The sequence below is a fragment of the Hippocampus guttulatus genome, chromosome 12, assembly GCF_054856545.1.
Source record: "Hippocampus guttulatus isolate MCC_2025c chromosome 12, RoL_Hgut_1.0, whole genome shotgun sequence".
Lineage (NCBI taxonomy): Eukaryota > Metazoa > Chordata > Actinopteri > Syngnathiformes > Syngnathidae > Hippocampus > Hippocampus guttulatus.
Genome location: NC_141272.1, coordinates 12,432,873 through 12,452,653, shown reverse-complemented (window position 1 = coordinate 12,452,653; position 19,781 = coordinate 12,432,873). Strand labels below are relative to the sequence as shown.

Here is a 19,781-nt window from a genome sequence, read left to right as displayed (position 1 = left end):
CTGTCTTATAAGATAACTGTGAATGCTTTCATCAAAGATCAAGAATTATATACTCTGCATATTTCTACAACACATTTCATGTCATGCCGAATCTGACTATTTTGCCTCCGATAATAAAGGTGGCACAGATTTTAATGATCATATTGAGGAGTTGGCATCAAAAGCCCCTTTCAAAGCTTTTTTATTGTTTTCTTGGATTGGACTCCACAAGCGTACCTAACGTTGCAGCCAGTGACTGCTCTGTATAACTAACTGGCTTGGTTCCCAATGTTACCTAATAAAAATGTATTGCTTGAACAAAAGCACTGTAAATCGTTATCAGGCAGCTGCAGATGAGCTGATCATTTGAATCGGGTGCGCTGGAGGAGGAGGAAGATCTAAAACATGCAGGATAGTGGCCCTTCAGGTTTGAATGAACCCCCCAAAAATGATTTTGTTATGAGGGCGAAGCCACAGCTCAGGAATCTTCAGCCAACTCTTCATCTGAAGGTCGTTAATCAAAACTGTTGTGAGGCCGGCGTATTCTTCCACTTTACAATAATCTCTCTCTCTCTCTCTCTGTCATTGATTTTTGCTTATCTAAAGGGAATTGCTCGGAGTGTCACAAATTAGAATGAATTGTGTTTTTGCTCGTTGGTATTCAGGTAGAGCACGTGTATGAAATTAATAGTGTGCTGCGTGGGAGCACTTTCGCGCACGTGTGCTACTCGAACTGTAGTAGTCTGTATGTAAAGCCCATTCCAATTGTGACTGAGAGAGAAAAGTAGGTGGGGGTCGACAACGTGTGCACATCTACAGCTGGACGAGAGGCTGCGTGCCCCCCCGCGGTGGCGAGCTTGGATCCGTCAACTCGACTCCCCCCTCACCCCCCAAAAAAATGTCCTGATGTGCTTTATGCCTCTCTTCTTTGCTTTTCGTGCAAACTTGAGCTTCGTCTGATAGTAACTTAATCGCCGGGAAGATGTCCACGCAGCACCTGAACTCCTCGCCGCCCAACCACAGTCACCTCTCGGCAGCCGCCACCACCACCGACCGGCCGGACGCCTCGGAGGGGCGCATCCGCCTGCTGCTTTTCGCTTTGTGCGTAACGATCGCCGCCGCCACCTTCGTCGGCGGCGTGTACTCGCTGCTGTCCCTGCTGCAGATGAGAAAGAAGACCTCCCTGTGTCTCATCGTGGCTTCCATGTCCGTGGACGACCTGCTCAGCGTGGTGCCGCTCTCCCTCTTCATTCTCCTACAGTGGGAGCGCGACGGAGGCTCGGCCAGCTTGTGCACCCTCGCCGGGCTCCTGTACATCTTCCAAGGAGTTTCGAGTAACATGAAAGCCTGTCTGATCGCCGGCTACACTTTTTACGTGACCAAGAGGTTCGGGCTACTGCGCTCCGTCCGGCGGCCCCTGCGAGTGATGTGGGCCATCGCCGGCGTGTGGGCGGTCAGCCTCGTCGTCAGCGTGTTGCCTTTGTGCGGCTGGGGCAGCTTCGCGCAGGCTCCCCTCGGTTGCTTCCCGGAGAGTGAAAGCTTCTACACGTTGCTGCTCTTCCTTTTGTATTCGTTGTGCTTCTGCGGCTTGCTTTTCTTCTTCTTGCCGCTCACCTACCAGCTCCTGTGCTCCGGAGAGCGGCAGAGGAGCGTGCAGTGTGCGGCTTATATGGGCGACGTCCGCTCCATCTCTCTGGACAGCATGGACAAAAGTTTCGGAACCTACAACGAATTGAGCCCGAGTTCGTGCGGGACCACGTACGAGCTCAAGGAAGGGAAGGAGGCTGTCGGGGGCTGCCCCGGGGTCGTCTGCCGGCAAAAGTCGGCGACTGCGTGGGACCCGCCGGTGGTGTTTGCCCAAAAGCGCTTCTCCATGGTCCTTGCGGTTGTCAGGGTTACTTTATGGATGCCAATGATGATGAGTAACAACACACACGCACAACATATTTCAACATGTAATTCAGAATGCTGAATGCAGATTTCTATTGTAAATGAGAATTTGCTTTAGCAAACAAATGTCAATTGCTGGTACAGTGGTGCGTTGAGATACTGGTTTAATTTGTTCGATTAAAAAAAAAATTAAGATGAGATATCAAACTACACGTTTTTAGTGGTTATCACGTCTGCACAAGCTCAACTGTGACTTTAATGACGGAAAGCCTTGTAGAAAATGAATGGATCTTTAATACCAATTTGCGGCTTTATTGTTTACAGAGTATACTAGACTAGTTTGTTAATGTTACTTGCACCTATTTAGCAAATTCAAGCGAATGTTCATTTGTGGAGATTTTCAAAACGACTGCATTTTCAATTGCAGTATTCAGTGGTACAAAGCAAACAGTTTCTCCCGCAGCCACAATGCTGGTGCAGAGGGTCGCTGCCCCATTTGTCCCTGATACAAGAAGGCCCTAATATCAAAATGTGAAATTAGGGGAAAAAATACTTCCTTTGCACCCGCTGTCATAGTTAAGTGGAAATCAGTTAGGCAGTAAAACAAGGATGAATGCATAGTTAAATGTGTGCATGCAATAATAATTACAATAGCAAGACGTTTCAAAAAGTGCAGTATTATAAGTCTAGAAAATGTATCCTTAAATAGTTGCAGCGTTAAAAAATATGCAGTATCTTCCTCAAATAATATAAATATCTGATAAAATACTCAGTTTGACGACATTTGATCGATACATTCTCCTAAAACCTGCACCTCCTCCAATACCCCCCCCCCCCCCACCCCAAAGTTAAAAGTCAAGTACAGCGGCTACAGTGAATCTGTGTCCGCCCATTTGTGTATTAACGTGGTCCTGCAAAATTAACTGAAGAGATGTAGGACTCCAAGGAAGAACATTTTCTTCGTAGGACACAGTATATCAATGAGTGCATTTTGGACTTGACAAGACAGCACTTTTATTCTTAAGTATTCCTTCAGGAAGGCCATTAATATTAAAATTGGGGAGTTCAGGGATTTTGTGCATGAGGATAATTCTTTCTCGCTACAGCTGAATAAATGTGCCGTGTGTCTTGATTTAGTCAATTTAAAGCTCAAGGTCTGCAACAGTCTGTAACAGTACAAAGCATTCAAACAAGTTGATTGGACCCACAAAAACCCACAAAGGTCACCAATAAATAAATGAATAAAATGGATGAGCGGAATTTGCCAATGAATACTGAAATATGAAATACGTCAATTGGTAATGACCCCCCCCCCAAACACAGAAGTTTTTTTGGAGAGTTATATGAGCTCTATATTTACTGATCGAAAATGGGGCTGCTGTGCTATAACCAGCATAGGTTATCTTGAATCTGTGTAGGATGCAATAAGAGGTCCAAAGCTAAAAACAGAATGGCTGCAAGCAAAAGAAGACAGTTATGAAGCGTCCTCACCTAAATCCTATTAAAGTCAGAATCTGAAACTGAAATATTTCAAACCTGATACAGCAAAATGTTTGCTCACAAGGAGTGGACAGAATACCTGTCAATGGTTGAACGAGTCCCATTGAGTGTTGCAGGGGAATTGTTTTATTGTAGAAGGTTGTGCAACAAAATATGAAGGGTACTATCATTTTTACCCAGGCCAGTTTCCTTAGTTTTTATATACAGTAGAAAATAGACAGATTAATTGGCTGACCGATTAAACTGGCCGATTATGGTCCTTCAAACATAATTGTTCGAATAGTCGCTTTTGATGGCTATTCACAAAATAATCAATAATCGTCCAGATGGTTGATATTTGCCTATTGTTAATCAAATACAACATTCCGTATGTAGCCCTGATAAACAACATGAGTGATTCCCCTCACGTTCCTCTGCATCTTTTATTCACAGACTCTGATGCTGGTGCGCCACGCCGCCAATGCACGCAGCTCGTCCCTAGAGACGCTCGGCTTCTTTCTCACGTTGCTCGCGCCTGCCGTCACGCCGCTATTCGTACTGTCCAAGCGCTGGATCCATTTGCCCTGCGGCTGCTTCATTAACTGCAACCGTGAGCCCACACCAGACCCCTCAGGTAGCCAGGAATCAGACGGTACTGACTGATGAGCCAAACGAAACAAGCATAAATAGACTTAGTAGGCCTAGAGATTGTTTTTCTTCATATTGGAGGGGTTTGTCCTAGTTGCTGTGATGCAGAACAAATAAGTGGAATAAGCGCCATTTATTCTCCCATTAAAAAAATAAAAAGTAGTTGAAGTGCTACTACTAGTGAGCTGAAAGCATCATATGTCACAGTTTTCACCACAACCCACAGAGCCTGCATAGCAGATGTGGCATCGGTAAAATGAATTTAAAGTGTTAAGAATTTTGCGTTGTTGTATGTAGAAGAGGGGCAGGAGTTCCTAACATGAAACTAATAAACAATAAATGTAGCAAATAGATAATGAAATAACGTTCAAAATATAATTCCCAGAAGTTGTGCTTTTGCCTGCTTTGGGATTAGCTTTCCTGGCTCTAATTCACAGGTGTCAAAGTCAAGGAATGGGAGCCGGATCTGGCCCGCCACATCATTTTATGTGGCCCACGAAAGCAAATAATGTGCGTCAACTTCCATGATCCTTGCTAAAATTGTACCAAAATGTCAAATTGTTATGTATAATAAATAACTTTGAGATTTTTGTGATCATTTTGTTACCGTGTTAACACCCACTCAAACAATAATTGAACAAACTACTATAGTCGATTTGACTGGTTTCAAAACTGGTAATCCATCAATTAGTTGTGTACAAGTAATAAAATATAAACATATATTCAGTTTCATCATCGTATCGGCCCACCGAGGGAAAATGCAACCCCAAAGCGGAACGCGACAAAAATGAGTTTAACACCGCTGCTCTAATTGATGCCCGATATAAACAAACAAATATACACTCTGTTTTCCCTTCAATTTAAAAAAAAAAAAAAGCGGGTAGTGCCTCCTGGGTAGCTGTATTTCCTTTGAGTTAGCATATGTTGTGCTTTTTAAAACAATCCACCGAGCCTGCAGAGTAGACGTGGCATCTGGAAAGCTGAAGTTTACACTGAAAGTATAGTCACAATTTTAGCGATGCCCAAAATATTTTGTAATTTTGCTGACATCTCTGATGAGTATACGGATGTTCTTTAAAAAAATGCATCAGGGGTGTGCCTTTTTCCACCAAAGATGAATCGATACAATTCTTCATAAATGGAACATGATATATTCGAGAATGGAACGATTTTAAAATGTAACACTTCTATTTGGTTTGATTGAGTAGGATTCTGTCTGATATGGTACGGCCGTAGCTTTTGTCGTGTTTATCACCATGTAGGCCGAGGATAAATGTTCCCATGAAGCTTCTTCAACCTATAGCCGGGTGCCTCGTCGGGCAATGAGGGAGTGAGAGAGCGCTGCTTTGAGACTCACCGGGGAGCCGAGCGAGAAAGACCGACAGACGACCTTTGTCGATTCAATGTTGCAAAAGTTAAATTGTCTCGCCGAATGTCTCAACTTTCTCCTTTGTAGTTCCGACTCACTGGTAAACGTTTTCACAAGAAAGCTGAACATAATGGTCATTTCACCTCATAGATGGCTGCCGGAGGGATTCCTACGTCTTTAAAAAGTCTCCACTTTGGAGGACATTTCCACTTTGAAAAGCAGCAGATTTGAGCTATAGAATAAACCTATTACAAAAAGCCGCTCAACATAATTTGAAAGAATTAGGTCTTTTTTTTTTCTCCTCTACGTGGTGTCCCGATAGCTTGAAATAAACAGAAGCCAGAAGCTCATATACCTATTTTGATCATGAAACGGCATCAACATCAAACCAATTTGGATCTGGTGTCCACCTCTCATAAAAGACGATTCGATACCTGGCTTCATATATAGGGTGCGATATAATTCAAGGACGCAACCATTTCAAAATGTAACAATTCGGTTTGTCAAACCAAAACCGATGATCTAATTCAAATCATTTTTTGTCACACTCCTAAATTGCATATGAATGTAGCCCTAGGTGAGACGACAACGCGGACAGAAAATGACTGTCAAATCTTTTATTCACAGCAATGAAAAGAAGATTGGAGTTCAACCTTTCCCTCCAGAAAAGCTGTGGAGTGTTCAAGCTGTCCCACGCCGCCATGTCTCACGGCACCGCGCCGGCCGAGAAGCGGGCCTACCACAGCTTCTTCAACAGCGATTTCCCAAACAGCCGTCTGGATGCGCTGGAGACTGGTGGGCTCTGCCGCTTGGGCCCAAATTCCAGTGCAACACTGCCCGTGGAAGGCTCCTTTCATTCAGACCTCTTGTTAGAGGACGTCGGCAGCGGCGGAGAGGCACCGGCTGATTGTCCTTCGCAGTCCCGCGAGAACCACGGAGGTGAGGAGGGCTTCCACGGCATTCCCTCCTTACCTCTTAATCACCAGGAGAAGGAACGTGATTTCACAGACACCTCGTCTGTGTTCGAGGACTCTGAGAGGAGACTGTCGCACGAAGAGGGCCGCAAAATTGAGCTGACAGACTGGGAGTGGTGCAGGAGCAAATCCGAGCGAACGCAAAGACAGGTACGCCACTCCCCACGCGCACCGTTTGTAATTCTGACACCGAACCACTTCGTGAAGCAATTTGTAGCTGTCGTTTTGCAGTATATGCACATTGAGAATTGATTTTCCCCCCCGTCACTCAATTCTCCACAGCTTTTGTATGCAAATAATTGCTGCATTAGCACGTTGTGTACCTTTTTGACGATAAAGACCATTAACTAGGAGCGATTAGAAACCCGGGACTGTAAAATGGTTGGCATTTAATCTCCCCTCATTTGTTTACATTTGCTCCAAAGGGAAATGAGCCTGTTTTATGTCTGTGCACATTTGCTCGGTTGTGATAAGTTACAGGTAGAAGAGGCTTTCACACTTTTATGGACTCTCCAATTCTGATGACAGTGAGTCTGATGGACTCTATTAATCTCTGAGCTCATCCGCCCCTGCACACCTGCCCGGCGCCTCAGGTCTGCGGACCAGACATGATTAGAAGTACTAAGAACTACTCAGAGGGGATCGAGCCTTTTCCGTTGCCGGTCCCTCTCTATGGAATGGCCTCCCACTGAACATTCGGCAAACCCCCTCGCGGCCCATCTTTAAAACTCGTCTCAAAACTCATTTGCATTCTTTGGCATTTGACTCAGCATGACCCAGACTTGATCTTAGTTTTACTGTTTGGTGCTTTCTACCGTCTTTGTTATTGATTGATTGTTTTATTTGTGTATATATGATAGTTGCTCCGTGTACAGCACTTTGTATACAGCGATGGCTGTTTTAAAGTGCTCTATGAATACAGTTTAGCTGAGTTGAGTTGAGACTCAAATGGACAAGCTATCAAAGTTACTTTATTCATTCCACAGGCAACAAATTTAAAGATTCAGATTCAGAAAACTTTATTTATCCCCGTGGGGCAATTAGAGTAAGTAAAGCTCAACTCATGCAATGTATCTATTCACCTGATAGTTTTGATACAATGGCATCAAATATGGATACTTTCTGAATGTGTGTCTCGAATCACCTCAAGTTCAGCCAGGTCAATACGGAGAAGCCATTTCTTCCCCTCACCAAGACACGTACCCGTTCTGATAAAACTGCTGCTTTGTCTACATCCACGCTAATCGGAATTAACATGCAAGATAACAATTGTTTTCTTGTTTGTTTGTTTGTTTGTTTGTTTGTTTATTGAACATAAAACATATATACAGTAATAATTTGACAGAAAATAAGGTAGATAAAAAAAGTAAAAAGAAAGAAATCAATCTTCATTCAACACAGTTATTATGTTCAAGGGAGTAGGAAGAAGTAAAAAACTTATCTAGTCCTACCCCGTTATGTGATTGTATCTAATAAATCATTTTTATATCAATCAGAAAAGAAAAAAGTAAGAAGAAAGAAGTCTCCATTAAGGCTCATACTTTACCCTTAACCGTGATATTTTTACAACTTTTGGTTTGTATCGGGATTATATACTTCCACACCCTGACACTCTTGTGTCAATTTTCTCTTAAATTCATAATGGATATTTATATACCTTTCTCTATTTATCAACTTAGTTCTGATTTATCATTATATTTAATGTTTTGAATTTATCATTTTAACTCTGATTGATGTAGGTTGTTTGTACTATTTTTTTGAATTTGTTTTTTAACTCAGCAAGCGATTTACTCATTTTCAGGTCCGTTTCGAGATTATTCCACAGATTAACACCTTTGATAGATACACTTCTTTGCTTGATGTTTGTTCTTGTTTTGAGTTTTTTGAATAAGTTGGTACCTCTTAAATCATAGCTGCTTTCTCGAATTTCGAAAAACTTCTGAATGTTTTGGCAGAGCAGGTTATTGTGTGCTTTGTACATTAATTGGGCGATTTTAAAGTCAACCAGGTCATAAAATTTCATCGTATTTAATTTGATAAGTAGTGGATTTGTGGGTTCCGTATATTTTGATCTATTAATAATTCGAATTGCTTTTTTTTGTAGGTTGAGAATAGGGAGTGTGTTTGTTTTGCAGGCATTTCCCCATATTTCCACACAGTAGGTCATATATGGTAATAATAATGAAGTGTACAATGTGTACAAAGATCTCTTATTTAGCACTTCCTTGGTTTTGTAGAGGATCCCTACGGTTTTGGCTATTTTTCTTTTTACGTTATCGATATGTGGCTTCCAACATAGTTTTGAGTCTATTACTAATCCGAGAAACTTGGTTTCATACGCTCTTTCTATCTCAATTGAGTTTACCATAATTTTAGCTTGGTGTTTGATTGGTCTTGTGCCAAAAACAATTAACTTCGATTTTTTCAGGTTAAGTGATAATTTATTTCTGTCGAACCAGTTTTTTAATTTGTTTAATTCGTTTTCTACGGTTGTCAGGAGCTGTTTCAGATTTATTCCAGAACAGTAGAAAGTTGTATCATCAGCAAATAGGACACATTTAAATTGTTTTGAGACCTTGCAGATATCATTTATATATAAGATGAATAGTTTTGGACCAAGCACTGACCCCTGAGGAACTCCGTGAGTGATTTTTAGTTGATTCGTTTTTTTTATTGTTGAGTTGCACGTACTGATATCTGTTTTCTAAATAACTTTTTATCCATTTATAAGCTACACCTCTAATGCCATATCTTTCTAGTTTTTTCAATAATATACTGTGATCTATTGTGTCAAAAGCTTTTTTTAGATCTAGGAAAACCCCAACAGTAAATTCTTTGTTGTCTATATTAGTGGCTATTGCTTCCACAAACTCCATAACTGCCATTGAGGTGGTCCGCTTTTCCCTGAAGCCATATTGATTCTCACTTAACAGCGCATGCTTTTGTATAAAGCTATCAAGTCTGCGAGAAAATAGTTTTTCTAATATTTTTGAAAATTGTGGTAGTAGTGATATTGGTCTATAATTTGTAAACCGATGTCTTTCTCCACTTTTATAGATTGGAATAACTTTAGCAATTTTCATTTTTGATGGAAAAATACCAGCTTTGAATGACAGGTTGCATATGTGCGTGAAAGGTCGCACTACATATTCTATAATCTGCTTTATTATTGTCATGTCAATATTAAAGCAATCAGTTGACTTTTTATTTTTAAAAGTTTTTATAATATTTGATACTTCTTCTTGTTTTACAGCAGTAAGGAACATCGTGGAGGAGTTTTTTTCTACATATCTATCTATTTCAAACAAGTTTGTTGGATCAGGAATTTGTTTTGCTAGGTTACTGCCGATGTTGACAAAATACTCATTAAATTCAGTTGCTATTTCTGCAGTTTTTTCCAAAATAGTATTTTTGCCTTTGATAAAATACTCTGGATAATCCATTTTTTTAGGACTATTTCTGATTACTTGGTTAAGTATCTTCCATATTTCTTGTGTGTTACTTTTATTCTGCTCTAATAGTGCATGATAATGATCTCTTTTACTGGTTCTTATAATATTTACTAGTTTATTTTTATAGGTCTTATATTTTTTTTCTGCTTCTTCAGTTCTCAATTTTAAAAACAATTTATATAAATTGTTTTTCTTTTTACATGCGTTTTCTATGCCTTTCGTTATCCATGGCTTACTTGGGTCTTTATACTTTTTGGAGACTTTAGTTAATGGAAAATGTTTATCATATAAGGAGATTATGGTAGACTGAAATACTTCAAACGCTGTATTTGGGTCTTCGTTTGAATAGACCTCGGTCCAGTTTTGTTTTTCTAGGTCTTGCTTAAAGGCGTCGGTGGAGCGTTGGGTTCTTAGTCTTATTTCTGTTATGCGAGTTGTTGACTTAGCTTTTCTATCAAAATAATTATGAAAAACTGCAAAAACAGGTAGGTGGTCACTTATGTCATTAATGAGAAGTCCACTTTCCATTTTATGGTCAATCTTATTTATAAATATGTTATCTATTAATGTGGCCGTGTCAACTGTTATTCTGCTAGGTTTCAGGATTACTGGGAAAAAGCTGTTGCTGTACATAGTATTTATGAAGTCGGTTGTTTTTTTGTGTCCATTTGGGTTTAATAAGTCAATGTTAAAGTCACCACATATTATTCGTGTTTTCTTATCGTTGTTGTAACTGAGCATATCTGTTAGTTTTTTATTGAATGTGTCAATACATGATCCTGGTGTCCTATAGATGCAACTTATGATGATATTTGATGCCTTTTTATTATGTATTTCAATGGTTAGACATTCCATTAGGTTTTCTATTGTGTTTGTCAATCTCTCGATTTTACTGCATTTAAGTGCTTTGTCTACATATATTGCAACCCCCCCTCCTTCTTTGTTTTCCCTATTAGTTGCAAACATTTCATAACCTTCTATTTCCATTTCAGTTGTTTTATCTTCATCAAGCCAAGTTTCTGATATGGCAATTATTTTGAATTTATTGAATTTAGTCAGGTATTCTTTGATTTTTGTGAAGTTTTTATAGAGACTTCTACTGTTTAAGTGTATTACTGAAAGTGCATTTTCCAATTTTATATTAGTGTTGAATTGTTCATCCAGGTAATAGTCAGAGTTTGTTACCCTTTGTTTGTTCTGGAAGAAGTTGTTGTCTGGGTCCAAATTGTTCTCGGGATCGAATGGCTTATAGTCAATATCTTCAAAGGGTTGGAAGTCCATGTTTTTGGGATGTGAATTTCCCGCTCCCACGCGGTCGTCGCTGGCTCCCTCGCGGTCGTCGTTGGTTCTCTCGCTGTCGTCGCTCGCTCTCTCGCCGTCATCACTGGCTCCCTCGCGGTTGCTGGCTGGACGTCTCCTGGGTCCCTCGTGGTCGCTGGCTCCCTTGCGGTCGTCGCCGACTCCCTCACGCTCGCTGGCTGGCTGCCTCCTGGCTCTCTCACGCGCGCTGGCTGGTTGTCTCCCGGCTCCCTCAGGCTCGCTGTCTCCCGGCTCCCTCGCGGTCACTGGCTCCCCTGCTGTCGTCGCTGGTTTCCTCTCGGTCGTCTCTGGCTCCCTCGCGGTGGTCGCTGGCTGGTTGTCTCCCGGCTTCCTCGCGGTCGCTGGCTTCCCTGCAGTCGTCGCTGGCTTCCTCGCGGTCATCACTGGCCCCCTCACGGTCGGTCGTCGCTGGCTCCCTCGCGGTCGGTCGGTCTTGAAAAAGTTATTGTCCGGGTCCAAGTTGTTCTCAGGGTCAAATGTCTTGTGGTCAGTAGGGTTGGAAGTCATCAAAGGGTTGGAAGGGTCATCAAAGGGTTCGAAGTCCATGTTTTTGGTATGTGAATTTCCTGCTTCAGTAGGGTCAGAGTTTTTATCTTCGGGTGGTGAATAATTCTCAGTATGCTGCTTGATGGTGTTGAACTCGAGCCTGTTGTGTTGGAGTACTGGTGCGGGGGTGGACGATACAGTACAGCTGCTTAGCAAGGTCTGTTTGTCGTCTTTGTGTTGGGTGTGGGGTTTTTTTTTTCTAGTTATACCTCGAACTGTCTCATTGATACATCTAGATCTGGTCTGAACCTCAAATGGATCGAGGACCAGTTGGGCAATCAAGCGAGATGCTGTCAGTTGTCCTTGAGGCTGAGAATGTCAGCCTGTCAGCCATAAAGAAATAATCATTGCATGCTGCTCCACCGAGTTGAGCTCACAGTTGGGCTCGGATCTATTTATTGACTTCTTAGGGAGGCGCGTTTCAGCCCGGGATGTGTATTCATGTCTACATTAATTGGATTTATCAGATAGAGGCTAACATGTTTTGGAAATTGTGTTTGCTCGGTACAAGGGCACTGTGAAGGGAGTCAACAACTGAACTTAGCATGATAACCATTTTAGTTTTTTCTTTTTTTTTGCTCTATTTCCCAACCCCTTTGAAATGAGATTAAAGAGTTAAAATGAGGGAGTGTAAATGTGAAATACCCGCGAAGTATTATGCATTAAAGTCATACACACACACATTCGCACACAATGTATCTCTGCTCCACTTAAAAGTCGGAAAGCATTATGACTTGAAAATCACCAAAGGGTGACAAATTCGCAGAGCGTGCATCCACAGTTTGGTTTTGGCTCACTTTCATTTTGCATCAAGTTTAAGTCGAAGACGATCACTGCCGCCTTGTGTACATGCGACTGGTGCGCCCTGGTTTTTCCACTCTATTCCTGCGTATGCTTGTGTAGGTCTCTTGCACTGATTTGGGTCAGTAGATGTCTACAAACAATTCAGACCGGACTTTTGTTTTTAATATGTAATATTACATTTCTTCTTATAGTGACCTGCTTTCCAATAGATGCGCCATGCTCAAGTTATCGACAGGTGCATTTTCCACTGGAATTAATGCCGTACCTCAAATAGATATCTCCTTTTTTAGGTGGTGTATTTTCGTAGCTGTGCAGGGGTCTTCGGTTTACGACAGTGGCAAGGTTACGGCCGACGCGTGATGTCCGCATATGTGGTCATGTGGCACGAGACGGCACAGTCAGTTACCGGCGTACTTTGTGTTTTTTTGCAGTTGACCCGATCCAATCACGTGATTGGAAATCGGAGCTGACCACGTGATTTTCATGTGATCGGCTGAAAAAGATCGGAATTGGGAATTTGCCAAGTTTCTAAAGTCAAGAATAAAATGTTTTATTTGTTTATTTGATTTGAACTACGACCGACTTACAGCCATATCAAAAGTTATCATGTTGGGATACTTTTATTTGAAAATAAATAAAATTAATATAATAAGACAATTTGGATGCGCTCTTTTTTTCTTCGTAACGCATTGCAAAGATAAGGTAGGACTCGGGTTGGTTTTGTGCCTGTCGGTGCCATACATCCTCATTGACAGGGACCAGCTACATCCATTTGGGTAGCTAGCTAAGAGGATGCAATATTTTTAAACCAACATCGGATATTGATATTGCATCATTACAGTATGGAATGTACCATTATTTGTGAAAAAAAATAATTCTAATATACTTTATATAGAATACTATTTCAAGTCATTTTAAACATGTATTTGGCAAAAATATAAAGGACCTTGCCTTTTCGATGCCTGGCGCTCTCTGCAGATGAGTAAATAAACACCGCCATCAACGATATGAAGAAGTAAGGTCAGGCTGAAAAATGGGATAATGACAGAACATCCCCTTCATGCACCCCCATGGTGCATGAAAAGCAGCCTATTAATCCAAGCACGCAAGCTGCTGAGACTCAACAAAGCTTTATATCAACAAAAAAGGTTTGTGATTTATGGTGAGCCTGGCTGTGTTTTGCTGCTCATTTGCAGGCTAGATGTTATTATCCATTGCCAAAGCTGCATACTGCCAGCCCTCTGGCCTCCAGCCTCGGCAGAGAAAGGCGGAATTACAGTTTAAAGACATCTTTAGCCTCACGGTGACTTCAGACTCCGTCGCCGAGCGCGTTTGCTATGTTGCTCCCCGGGAGGCTTTATTGCGGGTTCAGATGGAGCAAAACTGAAATGCTTTCAGCCTTCTGGGAGCACATCCATTTATGTAAATAGATACTGTTATGTGGTTACAGGGGGCACAATGAAACATAAATTTGTATTGAATGTGGCGAGACAGTGCAAAACCAAAATCGATACGCTCCAAACATCGCAGAAAATGCTGTCATCGATCGAGGCAGACTCGAGAATGAGTCTCACAGGTAACAACGTAGGTATAGTGTACCTGGCGGAGTCATTTTACACACAGAAAGGCTTATCTTTCAAGACTTTCAACATTGTCGAAGTAGTATTGCACTGAAATGTACAGTACATTTTGAGAATTTGATATTTGGAAAGAAAAACGAGTAGTAAGTCGACCAGTGTGGTTGCAGTATGGCTTCAGCTTCACATCAGGTTGTCTCACACATGCCATGATAAAGCCAACACTATGTAAAAAAATGAAAAAGCCAGGGATTTCTGCATTGTGAAGAGGAAAACAATGAAAATAATGATGTAGTTCTCTCGTCTATGCTTTCTTTTGAGATGAGGTGAGGCAGACAGCATTCTGCTTCACGAGGGTGGACTGACCAGTAGTCAAAACACAAGCAATGGCCCCAAAACATCGAAACACAACCTGATTAATAAAGTTTGTTTTGATTTAAAGCAAATGTTCTTTTCCCCTGTCTGTTTTTTGAGCAGCTCCTGGAGGGAAAAAAATATATCCTTAACACACATCACACCACAGGATAATCACTCAGAGATAATCGGACCTTAGCTGATTTTGAGCGCAAGGGAGGGAAAATGCTTACATTTGGCTTGCTGGTCCATATGAAAGGAGCCTGCTTTTGCTTGACTCATAGTATTAGAACTCACTATATTAAGAGTTGAAAAGCTTTTGAAGAATTACTTTTGCAGTTTGTTTACTCTGGTGGTAGTTTGCACGTAGTTTGGTGGACAACTGTATCATACCGAGAGGTGTTTATTTGGGTTGCTAACCGATGTACCTGCTGACTTCATACACTTGGCTCCATCAGATGACACTGCCCCGACTTACATTCATTTATTGGAGACGCAGGATAACCTTCATCCAAGGCTGCACCCTTAAACATAATCACTCAACATTTGATTTCAGGCGGATCCCGCCTAAATAGATTTATGCTTCCACAACACACTCCCTTCCATCTGTGTGCTCATCACGCCGATGGCTTCTAAGGATTATTTGATTTAGTTGACAATGTGTCCTCAGCATTCAAGTCTGCCTCCCTCTTTCCCCTCCGTTTCTCCACTCGTTCACACGGATACGGAGACACTGACAAGGTAATGGAGCCAGGCGCTGACATCCTCTTTTGTCTCTAATGTGCTCCATCTCCACAATCATTACAGCAGAGGCTGCTAATGTAAATAATGTAGAGGCCTTAATGACATCCGCCACTGTCTCCTTTGCAAAGTAGCCACAGCTCAATTGTTTCGTGATAGATGTGGCAGAAAGGAGCCACTGCCTGCGCTGCAATTAAACAATTACATTATTAGAGTGGAAACAAAGATGATGGAGAGCACTACTGTCATCCTGCAGAGCAGGTTGGGCTATTATGGCAATTCAGTACAGAAACTTAACTAACGGAACATCGCCGTTGGAGCATATAAAATGGTTAAAATTATAGCATTTTCACACACATCACTTCAGTTTTTATTGCTAATATCTTGGTCCCAACAGTTCATCAATTTTTATCGATTGAGTTCATTTGTTTGTGCAATCACTTTTATACACTTGAATGAAATCATTTTCGATGGACTCTTCTTTCAATGCAGAGGTCAACAACTGGTCTGTCCATCCCGCTGTGCGCCTTCCACGGAACTGTGTCTCTGCAGGCCCCCACTGGGAAGACCCTCTCTCTGTCCACCTACGAGGTCAGCAGCGATGGACTGAGAATCTCCCCACAAAATTCCAAGAGGGTATGCACAGCTCTCTTGTTTTATTCTAGGTTACGATTCAATGAATGATTTATTTATTCACATCACATTTTTTTGAATTTGAGTGATTCTGTGTCACTGATAACGTAGTTGTTCACTCACTAGAATGTTTGCCAATTTTAACGGGACTGCATTGAAAGCAATATGTTTTTGCTTGACCTCAGGATCGTTTTTCATTGACTGCTTTAATTATTACTGCCATTTGTGTTGTGGACAGGCACTGCATCATCACATTAAATAAGACACATGTATATGCCCTTTGCACATTTTAACCAACTTGGATTTACTTTTTCACTCATTTAATTATTTGAGGAGATTCTTGACATCAATGTACTGTATATACTTACCAAAGGGAAATTGGAAAATTATTCTACATATACTGTACATACAACTATTTAAAAAAAAAGACTGGGTTAAAGGATAATAACTGGTCCTTATGATTCACACGCTCACAGCAACTACATTATTTTACTTGTGATTCCAAAAAGTGCAGATACCCCTTAAAATTTAAATTTAAAAAAAAACAAAAAAAAACGACCTTGCAGCATTTGTCATACAAGATATATGAATGGGTGTCCCAACCAATGCCCACTGGCAGATGATGTAGCTCACCTGTGACCTAGTAAGGACATGCATAGAAAATAGCTGGATGGACGCTTATGTGGCATGCTAATCTCCTGCTGGCCTACAGGTGGAGGTGTACCGCTCCAAATCGGTGGGCCATGAGCCCAGTGCAGATGACAAAGCGTCAGGTGGCCAGAAAGACGATGTGAACATCACTGGTGTCAGTATGGGACTAGACATCGGAATGGACATTGGAAATGCAATCGGGGACACCAACGTTAAGATCCACCTAGAGGTCCTGGAAATCTGCGATAATGAGGAGGCCATGGACAGCGTCTCCATCGTGTCCAACATCAGCCAGTCGTCCACCCACGCCCGCTCGCCATCATTGCGCTACTCACGCAGGGAAAACCGCTTTGTGTCCTATGACTTGGGCGAGACGGCCTCTTACTCCCTGCTCATCCCCACCACCGGTAACGCCGAGGCTGAGGCCATGAGCATCACGATACCCGACACGGTGGAGGCCCATCGGCAAAACAGTCTGAGACAGACGCAAGCAAGCACGGGATATCAAGAAGAAATACAACTGCTCAACGAGGCCTACAGAAAACAGGCTGGAGATACGGACTAGAACAACCTCTGCCATAGCCAGCTGTTGTCAAGCATGACTTGTATTTATTTAATTTAACTGTCCATACATTTGTTTGTTGGTTGCTAGTTCCATTACAGATTACATGGAGGGCCATTGGTAGTGCAGTGGTTTCCACAGCTGATCTTTCATTTTCATATTCAATTCCCAGTAATGGCACATTCACAATACTGTACCGTTTTTAGAAAGAGACACAAAAAAATTGAATCGTTAAAATCGTTCATTTATTCATCTGAGCCCTTTTTACAGACACCGGTGAAGCAGCATATTGGGTGCAATCAGCTCAGAAAAATATTATTTAAAAAAAAAAAACAGTCAAGCAGTAAAAAATGTAGCCAGATAGGATGGATTCCAGCCGCCCCACTTACCTGAACAGGAAAGGCAGTGCCAGAAGTCGACGGTTTACACCAGAGTTCCGTTCTAACACAACATGTCATAAATGGACAGCTCCCAGTAAAAATAAAGGGCCTTCAGGTGTGTAGTTGATCACATTACTCGTTTTTATGTTCTACTTGATTCCTATTCACTGCCCAGTGCCAATTTGCAACTGTCTCTTCATTAACTTTTACTCAACTAGCAGGCAAAATTGACACATCAAAATAGGAACCATATGTTTGCCCGTTATGGGTGACTAGGCAAGAATGTAGTCTTCATTTTAAAATGGTCTGCTCTCGAGCGTAGATGCAGTATTTAAAAATAACAGATGTTACCAATGAATGGACGGTGCTATTTTGATTCGGGCGTTGAACAACACCATTGAAAGCACAATGACCGATCATTACCTACCTCTCAAATTGATTATTTTTCTGGTCCAGAATTTAGGTTTCGTGGGGATACTTCCATGTCCTGTCCCACCTCCTCCAGGTGCACGGCCAGACCAGCTGGTGAGACATAATCCCGCCAGCATGTCCTTGGTGTGCCCCAAGGCCTGCTCTAAACTTGACATGCCCGAATGACATTCTCAGTGACTCATCCGGGAATCATCCATAATAGATGCTCCAGACACCTGAACTGGTTCTTATCTTTCATTCATAAAATCAGAGTTTAGGAGCATAGCTGAGTGCGGGGACATAAAGTGACGGGTAATTTGACAGCCCCATCAATTCATTTGTAAATTTTATGCCCCTTTTGCCATCTTTGTCCCCAATCCATCCAACGCTTACCCTGTTCAGGGTCATAGATGAGCCGGAGTCTCCCTGCTGACTGTGGGCAAACTAGCAGACTACACACAGGACTGCTCGTAAGTTTCTCACAATGTATGGACACTTACTCCAGTGCATTTACACAGCGTACGTATGTGTGTGTGTGTGTGTGTGTGTTTTTTTTTTGTTTTTTTTACTGTGCACAAGTATGCATGGAAACCCCAATCACCAGAACAATTTGGGCCCGACTTCCCATCCAATCAGTGAGCCAAAACGGGGTGCGCATGCATACATTCATAAATCCATAACTAGGATTCCAGAAGACATTTTGTGCATTTTAACATCATTTTTTGAATGCTTATATTGCTGGCGAGCGTCCATCAGAACCAAATATGTCTTCATTTTTCCAAATAATGAAGTGAAATTACGCGTGTGTGTGTGTGTGTGTGTGTGTGTGTGTGTGTGTGTGTGTGTGTGTGTGTGTGTGTATGTGAGAGAAATTGTGGCATTCCAGACCAATTTGAAAATACCTGTTTATGTGATGTTTTTGATAGTGTGGAGCTGCTCTTGGATACATCATCTTTAATGCAGCCATTTGCAGGCTTCACAATCGCACCTCATCGACTGCAATGTGTTACTTCCCCCTGAAGAATGTTGTCGCCAAACATGCATTATGAGGAAACTATACGACTCGACTGCGGACTCGACTTTCTATTTCCAGCGATGCCAGCCAAGACGGCTATGAGAATTGCAGCAGTTAAAATGAAAAGTTGAATTTGACCATTTCAGCTCTTAATGGTGCCAAAGGTTTTGAGTAAAGCTTCCAGGCTCAGCAGATGCGAACTGAAATACTGTCACTCAATTATCCAATTAGCCATCTTTGCGTTTAATTGATCAATACACGTTTCTGCTCTGGCAGTGGGAATTCAGAGTTTGCACATCAGGCGCATAAGTGTCTACATGTTGATTTATGTGTGTCATCTGGTTCAGTACACGCAACTGGGATTACCTATGAGAAGAATTACAAATAAGGAGGGGCAGGGGTGGAGGGGGGGGGACATCTATTCAGGCTTTCATTTGCTGCAATGCTGTGAATATTCCACAAAAGCTTAATGACACACTCATTCATTTGTGCTCTTTAGATGAGTATATTGTTGGTTTTTTTATTGCTTAGGGACACTAAATGCAATGTTCTCCACAATTTAAAACAGAATAAAGGTTCTCTAACATTCTTTGGTCATAACACAAGATAAAGAATCGCACCCTACTTGAGCCTCCTTGGGTCCCTTCTGCGATGCTATATAAATCAATGTTTATTGGTAAAACTATGATTAACATACACTTGAAATCACTCTGCCCAACCGCTCGCTGTTCTACGGGGCCGATGGGCATTTGTTACCATGACGACCAGGGGCAGAGCTAAGGCGTTGTCGATGTCGGAAGAGAAAGGCAATCAGAAAATCAGTCAGGAAAGCGAGATGTCCTCAATGGTGGATTTCGTGACTCAAATACATTCGTCAATTTGTGTTCCGCTCTGCACATGTGGTGCATGCAGCATACATATCGGCAAACGCAAAACCGAACATCCGAGTGCCTCAGTGTAGTCTGGTGGTCGAATGGCTGATATACACCAAGTAGC

General features: G+C 41.9%; 1 protein-coding gene across 1 annotated transcript; it reads left to right on the top strand.

The window, feature by feature from the left end:
- Positions 1–415: 415 nt before the first annotated feature.
- LOC147197444 (putative G protein-coupled receptor 149) lies at positions 416–19,409 on the top strand. Its single transcript, XM_086126222.1, has 5 exons — positions 416–1,896; positions 3,801–3,982; positions 5,993–6,489; positions 15,626–15,769; positions 16,479–19,409. The coding sequence occupies exons 1-5, from the start codon at positions 962–964 to the stop codon at positions 16,980–16,982; spliced, it is 2,262 nt and encodes a 753-aa protein (XP_085982348.1). The 5' UTR covers positions 416–961; the 3' UTR covers positions 16,983–19,409.
- Positions 19,410–19,781: the final 372 nt, after the last annotated feature.

Coding starts and splice junctions, on each gene's coding strand:
- LOC147197444 (XM_086126222.1), top strand. CDS start 962: ATGTCCACGCAGCACCTGAACTCCTCGCCGCCCAACCACAGTCACCTC. Junction 3,983..5,992: donor GCCCACACCAGACCCCTCAG/GTAGCCAGGAAT, acceptor TTTTATTCACAG/CAATGAAAAGAAGATTGGAG. Junction 6,490..15,625: donor CCGAGCGAACGCAAAGACAG/GTACGCCACTCC, acceptor CTTTCAATGCAG/AGGTCAACAACTGGTCTGTC.